Source organism: Halichoeres trimaculatus, unplaced genomic scaffold (assembly GCF_033239565.1).
Source record: "Halichoeres trimaculatus isolate MK-OKI-2021-1 unplaced genomic scaffold, fHalTri1.1 fHalTri1_scaffold_11, whole genome shotgun sequence".
NCBI lineage: Eukaryota > Metazoa > Chordata > Actinopteri > Labriformes > Labridae > Halichoeres > Halichoeres trimaculatus.
The window spans coordinates 27,857,807-27,869,890 of record NW_027437189.1 but is presented as its reverse complement, the minus strand read 5'-3'; the positions used below and the strand labels follow the sequence as shown (position 1 = coordinate 27,869,890).

The window sequence follows — 12,084 nt, the reverse complement described above, 5'->3', positions numbered from 1 at the left end:
CAATAATAAAATATACATATTTTTAATTTAAAATATTTATTCTTCAATATATAACCCAGTAATGCTGTATTCATGTCCAGCATGGAAAATCATCTACTCTTCCAGTCCCTCACAGTCACAAGGATGCATTTAGGTATCTAAACATGGTACTTTTTGATTTTACATGAATCAGTACCTGGTACTTTTGACAGAATTCAGTCGGTACCGATAAAAGTACCCAATTCGGTACCCAGCCCCACATAATGTTATTTAATACACAGATCCATTTTGGACAAGAAAGTTAACAACAGTCCGTGTATGCTCACACCAACAATCCGGTCAGCACAAACATGCAACATGGTGACCTGGGAGATGGATGTTCTAGCTGTCATCTGCAAAAAGATTAACGCCTCCGACTATTAATCTTTAGTTTTATTTCAATTTGAGCAGGATTATGCAAAAAATGTTCTCTTGCTCTTGCCAGCAGAGCATGTGTACACTAACAGTTGAGACAAGTATTCTCTGTCACATATTTATCCCGTAAAGCTTCATGTAAATCACAGCTGGAGGCTACATAAAAAAAATCCCCTCAGAGGGGGCTGTTGTGGTCCATCGAGTTAAAACTTGGTACGATTTCCTAAAAGGTTTCCTGTCAGCACAAGAGAACAAAATGATCACATTAGCAGCTCAAGCATGTATGACTCAAACCTTTAATCATGCCATGTTCGCCGGGGAAAATGTCAACACATTGAAACCTGGTCCAAGAGTTTGTCAGCAGGTGTTCTGAACATTTACAAAAACAAAGTCAGCCTGATGTTAACTCACAGCCGTAGATTACACAGAGTTAAACATTTTCTGCTCACACTTGTGGAAATAAAAAAAAGTTAATTCAACATCATTGTCACCACAAGCCACCTGTAGAGTGGTTTGGAGCCGTGGTCTAGCGGTGGATTTGTTCCTCTCTTGATTGAAAGGCACCGGTTGATACTGATGGGCACTTTGCGTAGCAGCCTCTGCCATCAGTGATTGAATGTCATGTGAATAAATGAATGTGACAGGCAATGTAAAACCACTTTGAGTGCCCAACAATTTCCATTCAGCCGCACAGTAGGCGCTACCAGTATGACATTCTGAAACCTCATCTGACACATTTCTAATCGAGGTTTCTTACAACAGTTGACATCAGATGCCTTTCAGGGGAATTGAGACTTATGGCTGACATTAGCAGCAGATCTGATCTTTCGTAAACGTGGGTGATTGCAATGAGAATAAACAGGGGAAGAAAGAACAAGTCAGGGGGTGGCATCTTACACCCACACTCTTATCTATCAGTTTTATCTGGAAGTGAGGTGGCAGAGAATGACTTCAGGGCTCGGTGACGACTTGATCCTGAAATACTCTCAATTCTAAAATAAAGTTATCAGTATTAAAATCAGTTATTTCTAAATGCTATTTATTGGTATCCAGGACAACCAGACCAGTCTGTTGACAGCAGACTGAAAGTCCCTTTGATGACACTACATCGACTGGCAAAGTTTAGCAGTGAGAAGCAAGATCTGTCCATGAGGAAAAGGATTATGATGATTATTAATGGTGGACACTGGAGCTGGACTGTCAAAAAGAAAAGGATGAATAAGCAGAATACAGCTAAATGGGAAAGTGACAGAGCACGGGCTAAAACACTGTTTGGTTAGAAGATCTGCTCTACATTCATCTGCTTTCAAAAGAAACAAGCAACTTGACAAGAGTCAAATCTTTATTGCAGCAGGTGATAGTACTCAGAGGAAACAGAGTCTCCATTAACTTCAGTGACATTCACTTTTCAGGTAGTCATGATGCAAAATTCAAGGCTAAAAAGAAAAACAGAACAATACTTTAGTGCCAAAAACCACAGTTTCTTAAGCTGCCACAGGAGTGTTGGGGCGCGGTCACACTGGCCAACCATACTGTGCCGTACTCAAGCACAATTGGCCCCCACTGGCCAGTACAGCCTACAGTCACCCTACTCTAATATAGACCAGACTTAAGCCGTGGGCACAGCCAGCTTATGTCATTATTAAATGGCTGTTTGCACAGTCTCATCAGAGTCAGCACAATGGAAAACACAGAGAACATCGGTACAACTTGACTGACTTTTCACATATGCAAAGTCGTTTTTTTGAAAGTTGAATCTTTCTCATCTCTGTTGTCCGAAACAGCCCTTTGTTTGAAATGAATGTCAAGAGGAGCTGTCACAGCAATTATACATCATGTGGGTCATGCAGGGATGGGTACCAAATGAGGTACTTTCATAGGTACCGACGAAATTCTTTCAAAAGCACCAGATATCGATTCAGGTAAAATTGAAAGGTAGCATATTTAGGTACCTGAACACATCCTTGTGATTGTAAGGGAGTGGAAGAGTAGGTGGTTTTCCATGCTGGACATGAACACAGCATTGGAAGGTTATATATCGAAGAACAAAAATGTTACATGGAAGACATTTGAGATTTTATTATTAAACAAGTTGATATTTATTACCACATAAACACAAAAAGTACCAAAAATTGGAACCATTGATTACCGATACCAATTGCAAGGTACCGAGCGTTGGTACCATATCGTTTTAAATGTGAAAGGTACCCATCCCTAGTCAGGTACTTGTTGCGTATGCATGCTTGTGCTTGTGCATGAAGTGTACCACACCAAAGCTAAGGAAGTGTACAGTGCCTGAGGACGGTACACTTGCGGTCACACTAACTGTTACTGGACATCATTGAAACATGCTCTGGTACGGTACAGATGGCAAGTGTGACCACACCGTGAAACACAGTCTCAAGAGACAAATGGCAAAGCCAATAGTTCTAATCAATATGGCCTAAAACCAAAGTCTGAAAAGCAAAGGAAAACACCACAGTGGCATAGTTCACAGCTCACATGCTGTTAATTTTACAGAATTTCATAATCTCTTCTAAGAATACACAAGTGAAACTGCTGCTGTACCAAGGAACTGGACTTAGATAAAAAGAAGAGTCACAGGCAGGAGTCACAATTTTGGAAACAATAAATTCAACCAGCTTCCAGCTCATCTAGGCCTTGTTTACATGAGAACAGCGCCATGTAAAAACAAAAACTCTTTAACTCTGGGCAGTCCTATATGGACTTTAGTGGGGTTTCCTGAACTTTAAAGCCAGCCTCAAGTGGACACTCGAGAGCCTATATGACACTTCTTTGTCCCATTGTACTGTTGCCTGTGTGCTGTCCAGCTTCCTGGCTAGCCAGCATCCGATCATGGAATTTACCCCAACCCACCCTATAAGGGCAACACCTAGACCATCCTGTAATCCCACCCAAAACAGATCAAACATCAGCGCCACATTCTCCACCATAAGAAGCTTTGTGTTAAGTCGTTCTACGGTTGTTTTGTTGTTCTGCATTTCTCAAGGAGGAAAATGACCTTTGACCTCTGGGAGAAGCCCCACATCTGGTTGTGTTTGGAAACGCAAACAAACATTGTAAGCCTGCTCCCTCAGCTCGTAAACCAAATACAGGGTGTTAATGGGAGAGTTCGTGTCAAGTCATCCTTCGGGCTTCCCTCCATCCTTCATTCATCCTTCATTCATCCGACAGACAGCGTCCATCCTGAGGAAGAACTCGTCCAAACACTGTCAGGTCACGATATCAAAGTGTACACTAGAGATCTCATGTTTCTGTAGTTTTACGAGTCAGGTCAGGTCATTCACTGGATCCTCTAACAGCCTGTCGGAAAGCATGTAACAGAGCTTTTACAGAAACTATTAAATTGTCTCTCACCTTGATATTTTTCATTAACTCCACTCAGGAAACGTCTGTTAAACTGAGAAGGTTGTCTTGTCTGCATTTTTAGTGTTGCCTGAGCTCCTGTGACACAGAAATCTGTAACCTGATTTGACATTAATGACTTCTGGTTCATTTCTTCATTACTCCCACACCTTAAATCCAAAAGCACCACCTTCTCACTACATCCACTTTGACATCAAAAACCCTCCAAGACAAACCTCTAATCCATCAAATAGCTATGACGGCAAAGTCTACAAAGACTTCCAGTTACACTAATCATGCAAAATGACTCTTTTCCTACAGTAATACGAGGTGGAGCAATGTGCAGACATCCCTGGTGGGGTGGGGCCGTGGTGATGGGGGATGTTGACATCATGCCTCCGGGTCTTATAGTGGTTTAGACTTGTTAACTTGAATTCTTAAAATTCCTGCCGCAGTCTAATGCCTCAAAGAAATGGCTTATCAACACACATGACTTTAAAAAAAGCACAAAGATTAAGTTAGAAACTGGTATGAACCTTCTTTATGCAACATTGTGATGAATTGGTCGGGTATAATCTGCTCTGGAAAGTACCAGTTGTCCGAAGTCAGCTGGGAGGGTGAACAGTGGCAAACATTCACGTCATATCCCGGCTTCAAAGGCATGTCAGGAGTTCATGCTTTGACCTCAGGTTAAGGTTTTCAAGTCAAGTCAAGTCACTCTATTTGTGCAGCAAATTGAAAGTCAACAGGAGCTGATCCAAAGTGCTTTACGGCTAAAACGCAGACGGGTCAGGAGCTGCATCAGGAATTGTTTGAAAGATGACACAAGTGTCAGAGAAGCTTCATTTGAACACCAGAATATCTGCCTCGACTCATCGCCTTGAACATTAATGGTTTCATTAACCTGGAGGTCTGCATCCTATTTTCCACAGCAGAGAGTTTAAAGGCCAGTAATGATGATAAAACCCTCACAAACCCCAGCAGTCTGTCACAGTAACTCCTCTACCTGCTGTTAGGTCTCCACAGGCTGTTTTCCCCTTTGCTTTCTCTCTATATGTATATGTGTGTGTGATGCCTGCTTGTGTTTGTATGACTTCAGCTGGGCTGAGGTTGCAGCGAACTGAAACCACCAGCATTGTGGCCAAGATGAGAGCTAGAATCTGCAGCTATTTATACCCCCTCAGCCCAGAGAAACTTCACCCTGGTCTTTCCCACCAAGAGGGGAGGGCAGACGAGATGGAGCAGAGGGAGGGGAGAAGAAAGGAAAGAGGTAAACATGGGCTCACACTAAAGGAGGAAGCTCAGGTCTCATGGCTTCCTGCATGTGTGTCTTCCTGGGCACCAGCCGGATAACGTGTTTGTATGCATGTACACACGTCATCCTGTTTGCTTAGCGAGCGTATAGAAGAGGCAACAACTGAAGAAGAGGAGAAAGAAGTGTGAAAAGCTGCAAAGTGTACGTGCATTCAGAGACAAAGACACACCGCCATTTATACAGAGAGGGAAACCTCAGCATAAAACATGTGTGATCTCACTTGTGTGTGGGCCAAAGCAAGGGTCACAGAGGGCAGGTTTCCCAGATGTTTCCTATTATCCTGCAGCCCGGACGAGACCTTCCTGGTCACCCAATGCTCTGTCTCTCACTTCTCTGAATGAAGAAGGAAGGTTAAAAGCTGACTAAGTTTTCAGCCACCGTTCCTCTGTTGTCCTGGCTGGAGAGGATTCAGAAAGGCATGGGTCAGCGTGGTGGGAAAAAATATGGCAAACCCATATTTTCATGGTTTCGCAGGAAAATCCCTCACCTCTACCAGGTATGACGTCAATGCCCCTTTTCCTGACACAGATAGCCTGCATTTTGGTGGATCACGACAGGGAAAATCCAGTTGCTTGGTATCAAATCAACAAAGAAAGAAAATCCCCTCTAATCTATGGCTTAAAGAAATGATCGATTCACACACAAACCAGGGATTTTTCTGTGCAACAAAAGCTGGAGGAGAGCAGTTACCACCAGCGAATCAGGTTGTTTGAAGGGGACTGCTTCCATTTGGCTTTGAAGAGAATAGATCTGCAGATTTGCAATGATAACGTTGAGCTAAATAATTCCTCTGATCCCGCCTTCCTCTGCCCCCTTCCCCCTTCTCACCTCTCTCCCCTGCACGCTCCCCCTGTGGCGTGTTGGGAGAGCTCGTTGGCGCTGGTTATTTCCAGGGGATGAGTGACATGCAGAATGACTGAGGTGCCAAAGCTGGATAAGCATCTCTTTTGTGTGTCATTGCAATCATTGCGATTGAGGAGCGATGCTACACAGAGGCTAAAGATCCATCAGGCCCAGGAGGACTACAAAGGAAGGTTGAGAATAAATCAGTGATAAGGCAATCCAGACTGATGTGGGCGGTCATCACGGAGCCTCCATTCATTCAGCAGCTGTTCAATTTCTTCCATTGACAGAAAGAGAAAAGTCCAATGAGAGGGGAAACTAAACCATCAGGTGCAGATAGATAAGGATGACACTGGGGGGCTCTACGTGAAACAATCAATACCATGAAAGTCTCCAACTTAAATAGCTAGATATACATGATGTCATGTGCTTATTACTGGAGTGTGGCTACAATGGGTTTTGGAAGCAGAAAGTGTTTATTGATCTAGACACGAGCAGCACGACACATAGTTCATGAAAGACGTTAAAGAAAAGGACAAATGAATAAGAATTCCCTGAATATCCTTGAATATGTGCTCCAACCTTCCCTTTGACATGAGTCTCACTGAATAAAAACTTCACTATTATTACATTTTAAAGCTTAAAACTAAAAATTTGAAAACTACAAAGCCCTGCAACCTCAAACCATGATGCACTTTCAGTTATTAATGAAGTTTCCTAGCCTTTACACAGGAAACATCTCTTGCTAGCACAGTGAAAAACAAGGGTTAGTATGATGCCCAAATAAAAAATATACTTTTAACTTTTTAAAACAACATGTAGGATGTTGCATTTCTGTCAGTGTCATAGTATTTTATACGACAATTTTACCACTTCTAACCAATTAGTGAATCAGTCCCATTGAAGTGTCAAATGTTGTTACTACAAAAACATGTCAAGTATTAAATAAATCATCTTCCTTTCCAATTAATGAAAGTGTACTGATGGAATAAGTTATTTCTTATGAGATATCATCACAAAGTGTATTCTAAATATTTCATTTCTGCATTTGATAATATGGCTTTAGATGTACTGAGCAATTCAGTCTGCTGTAGGCACCAATGTTTTCTCTTTGTTTTTGGGTCAGTTGGTTTAAAATCATTCTGAATTTCATTTTTACAGTGTAGTAGACTGATAAAGTCATATTTAAGGTAATTTTTCTTTTCTCAAAACATCAGATTTTTATGGAAAACATTGGTTACACCAAGGGATGGGTATCGAATTAGGTACTTTTATTGGTACTGATTGAATTCTGTCAAAAGTACTAGGTACCGATTCACATAAAATCAAAAGGTAACATGTTTAGGTACCTAAATGCATTCTTCTGACTGTGAGGCAGTGGGAGGGTAGGTGATTTTCCATGCTGGACATGAACACAACAATAAAAGGTTATATATTGAAGAATAAATATGTTAAATGGAAAAGAATGTACATTTTATTATTTAACACACTGATATTTTTTACCACATCAACACACAAGAGTACGGAAAATTGGTACCGTCGAGTACTGATACCGATTGCCAGGTACTGGGAATCTGTACCGTATCATTTCATATGTGAAAGGTACTCATCCCTAGTTACACCAATTGACATTTATCTGCATTTACCTTTTTTATCTTCCTTCCCTGTGGGCAATCATTCACAACTCAAAGAAGATGCTAGCATATAGAAAAGAATCAAAGTGAGCTGTCAGATGGCATTATGGGAAATGGTGTCACCTATTTGAATTGGATGGTGCAGATTGGGACAGGAAAAAAAGGGAAATAAGACTTATCACATTACATCTCCACTACCTCAGCCTCTTTAAACTTAAGGGTACGCATCTCCTAACCCCCCCAGATTGAACAGCGTGGTCTGTATCTTTACAGAAACCATATGCCGTGAGCTCCCACAGCCAGACTTCCCTTATCAACACCACAGTGAGCTGCATGACGACAAAGGGAGAGCTTGCTCAGCTGGAGCCTGGCCGGAGAGCTTGGGAGAAACTTGTAGAGGATTGGTGTTGTGGTTGTTGGAGGGATGTGCTCCTTCATTTTTTGTTTTGACTTTCAACATGCTCTCTAAGCAGAGTAAGCTCATGAGCCTCCAGACATTTCAGGAGGTGGATCTTGGAGTGGAGTCAAATGTTCACACATTTACAGCCACATATAGAAAACATGAGTGCAGAGCCACATGCTTCGACATCAACACTCCTTCACACAGTTTGAGTAATAATGTGAAGATGACTGATTTTAAAGGCAACAAATTCCTGTAATCTTTCCCCCTAGGTTTTTTAAGAGTGTAGTCTACTCCACTCAACCATAATGTCGACTTTAAAGCCAACAATAAGAATGATCTCTAATGTCAAAACACGCAGCTTTGTACTCATCTTTTCAAACCGAGGCCGTAAATATGTGAGCATGTGACTCCACTCAGAGGCCGAGGATCTTGGAGGGTTTTTCGTTTTGGCAGGCACATGCGCGTACTCTGCTTAAAGAGCATGTTGAAAGTCAAAACAAAAAAAATTAAAGAGCACATCCCACCAACAACCAACACCAATCCTCTACAAGTTTCTCCAAAGCTAACTGTGCAGCTCAAGATGCAGCTCACTTTGGTATTCATTAGAGAGGCAGGTACAGAGCGCAAAGGGTTGCAAATTTTCTTCTGTGTAGTGAGCATAATAGTAGGTAAAGTAAAAGCATTTAAATGCAACATGTAGCTCAATACCAGCTGGTGATTGATACTGGATTATAGCATGAATGGACATCCAACCTCAGTTAACCAAGCCAGAGAATGTCTGAGACGTTGCAGACTGCAGGACATGAAGGAACACAACTCTCTGGTCAGGCATGCACTGTGGAATTGAAAACCTCAGCTGACAACATTAACTGTGACCACTGAAGGAAATCCATGCATAATGCGATAAAACATCCACCACCAAGATGACACAAAGCAAGAAACACTGCAGTCTGTCATTTTTCACATCACTTAATATCAAACTGCAAATATGACAGCGTTAAATGACGGTATGAGTCACCAATCCTTCCCCAGGACAGACTGTAAAGAGGAGAAGTAGTGACTTCATCTTAAAACTTCATTAACTACAGCCTTTGCTTTATAATTGGAAGACAAAGACACATTGATAACACCCCCCTCTGGTGAGACCGTTCACTCCCCTCTGGCTATTCACCGTATGGCTCAAATCAAGACATGCCAATTGATGTAGTGTCGGGGAGGAGCTCGATGGAGGACACCAGCTCTGACAGCTTTCAGATGTTCACAGGAAAGAGAAGCTACAAGACTTCAATGATAAAGAACCGAGGGTTTTGTCTTTATCAGTTTGCTGGAACTGGGTTTTTGAGGTGGGGGGAGAAGGTCAGAGCTTGTCTCTTTCTGTGGCCTGGTCTGTCTTGCAGGAGGAGATAAGCCTTGGCTGCCTCTTGTAGCTTACGTAACTTTCAAAGAAAACCGCTTCACACCCAGACTTTTGTATTCACTTTCTTTTTTTTTTTTTTTCATGAAAGGGGTCATATTGAAATCAGCTCAGTTAACTCTTTCAACATACAGCTGTATTAATCATCAGGAAACTTCATAACGTGGTTATCGTTTTGAGGAGACTCTGTGAGATTACTCAGATTGGTGGCACTCAAACTGAACTAACTTTGGGGAAGTGTTTAAACACATGACACCACGAGAGGAAGAGGAAACCGTGACTATGTTTGACAAATGCATGACAGATGTTCAAATACGTCTAATTTACACAATTTTAAACGGGATTTCACCAGCAATTTCAGGACAGAACAATAAACAGTTTCCCTATAAAACCTCAAAGCCAGCAGGGTGGCAAAGCAAGTAAAAGATACCCTGAAACCTCCACCACCAGCAGCTCCAGGGGTTGTGTTTGGTAGCTATCGCTGACCTTTGACCTTCTTGTGGAGGGGCAACAAAAGCGGGGATTTCCCTGCTGCTGGCTATAAAGCTTTATAATAAAGTCAAATTATGGACATCATATTAAATGCACTCATTTTGGAGTGAACGGCACAAATGTATTCATCTCAGCTGGAAGCAGGCACCACCTGCACAGTTCAAGTACAACAGCTGACAAGGCAAGGATAAAAGGAGGAGACGGACAAGGCCAAGGGACATGGAGGAGTGACACACTGAATGGTGTCCTGGCTGCAGGTGGGAGCCATGTCTGTCTGGCTGAAAGTAGCATGTAAAATCACCAGGACAAGCATTCATCAAAGGCAGCTGATGCAGCCAACAATGAGGGAATAAGTAGGCTAACTGTGCTGGAAGTGCTTCTTATCTCAGTCTGGAAAAGGGAGGCGTGGTGGTGGTGTTGAATGCTCATGAATAGGCTATCCAATTATTTGCTAAGCCGGTGTGAATTGAGCTCTCCTTTGATTGTTTTGAACCTGGGCTTTAGCACACAATGGAGAGGTGTCAATGATGCCCGTGTGGATGAAAACCTGCTCCTAAACTGCATCAAATCACAAGAGGTCATGTCTCTTGCAATATTAAAAATTTTCAACGTTCATATTAAATAAAAGACGATTAAAATTAGCAACCAATGCGTAAAACATCTCCAACATGCTGCCCTCTCATAAGGAGCTGTCAGTGTAAGTCTGAGTGCATGTTGAGCAACAAACAGGAGCTTTAAACCAAAGCTTAGTGGTGTGCCTTTCTACTTTCACATAATATTATACAAGGGGATTTCAAAGTTAAACAGAATTAGGAGTTATTTTATGCGTACAGCACGTCAAGCCAGATCCAGTATGAATTTTCTATAATTTCTTGTCGCATCTGTTCCGTCACACAACACTGGCTATTGATTTAAATTAGCCTGTAGTGACAAAATGAGCGCTTCATTGCGAAATTTTTATAAGCCGAATGAGATTTTAAAATCTGTCATATCTTAAAATTTCAATAACTGTCTTACTTTTAAGTTTATTTTGTCAGTAAGGACGAAAAGGTGTAATCTAGTGATATGTCAAGGGGGTTTGGCGAACAGCTCCTCGCGTAGAGGAGAGTGTAACGCGACCAGAAGCAGCGTGAAAGGTAATGTGTCAAACTTACCGACTGAAGGAAAAGCAACGTCCGCACATAATCCCTCTCTGTGTTCAGCATTTCATTTAAAACACAGAGCCTGAGCCGCTGCTGCCGGTCCGAGTCCTTGGTGGCGTGGATCCCGTTCTCCTGATGCCCGTCGTCCTCTTCCATGGTGGTAACTCAACCCCGCAGAAAGGTCGCTCTACACACAAATACACGCGTCTTTTCCTAAGTATCCACACTTTACTGAGCAGTTGCTTCAGTCCATCCTTGCAGCGGTAAATTTTCCAAATTCCTCACTCAGAGAGTGATGCACAGAGCTCCAAACACTGCTGACAAAGTTCAGTGAAAGTAGCAAACAACAAGCGGAGAGCCTGGCTGTGTGGTCGGTTCACCAGCTGAGAGAGCGGGCATTGAAGGCAACAGTAGATCAGTCCAGAGCACAGAGCGAGAAGAGGAGGAGGGACCCAGTGCCTGAGACATGCACACACACTTACAAAACACACACACACACACGCTTACAAACACACAGGGGCCACAGCTCACTTCTGTTTTGAGCTCTGAATTCACAAACAAACATTTACACAAACACATCTGGACATGAAATATGCGAACCAGGGGCGTGTTCAGCGCTTTTGAATGGAGAGGTCTGCTGGTGTGGCATGAAGTATGCACACACACACACACACACACACACAGTACAAAAACATTTTCTCTTGATTTCTCTATCTCAAATGAAACAAATGAGATTATTATTATTATTATTATTATTATTATTATTATTATTATTATTATTATTATTATTATTATTATTTTGGAAACAATGTTGGCATGATCAAAGGAGAAAATGCATTTAAAAGTCAATGAAACTATGAAACTTTTTTTTTTTTCAACTTAGCAGCAAACTTCACTAAATCATCCATTTGAAGATGTCTCTCTAAGTACCATAAACATGGAATAGGAAAAGCAATTGCAGTCAGATTGACTTAATATCTCTTCATACTGAGACTGCACCCATGTTACATGTAGTCTGTGGTTTCAGTGAAGTCAGTGTTAATCACTTTGATTCAGATTTTACCAAAACAAAGCATCAAGCT

General features: G+C 41.9%; 1 protein-coding gene across 2 annotated transcripts in view; it reads right to left on the bottom strand.

Annotated features, from left to right (window-relative positions):
• Positions 1 to 11,465, bottom strand: part of prex1 (phosphatidylinositol-3,4,5-trisphosphate-dependent Rac exchange factor 1) — a 121,569-nt gene extending 110,104 nt beyond the window's left edge. For both annotated transcript variants that reach the window (XM_074681263.1, XM_074681264.1), the window contains exon 1: positions 11,015 to 11,465. In XM_074681263.1, the coding sequence (XP_074537364.1) occupies positions 11,015 to 11,158 (144 nt within the window). In that variant the 5' untranslated portion in view covers positions 11,159 to 11,465. The remainder of the gene's footprint in view (positions 1 to 11,014) is intronic.
• Positions 11,466 to 12,084: the final 619 nt, after the last annotated feature.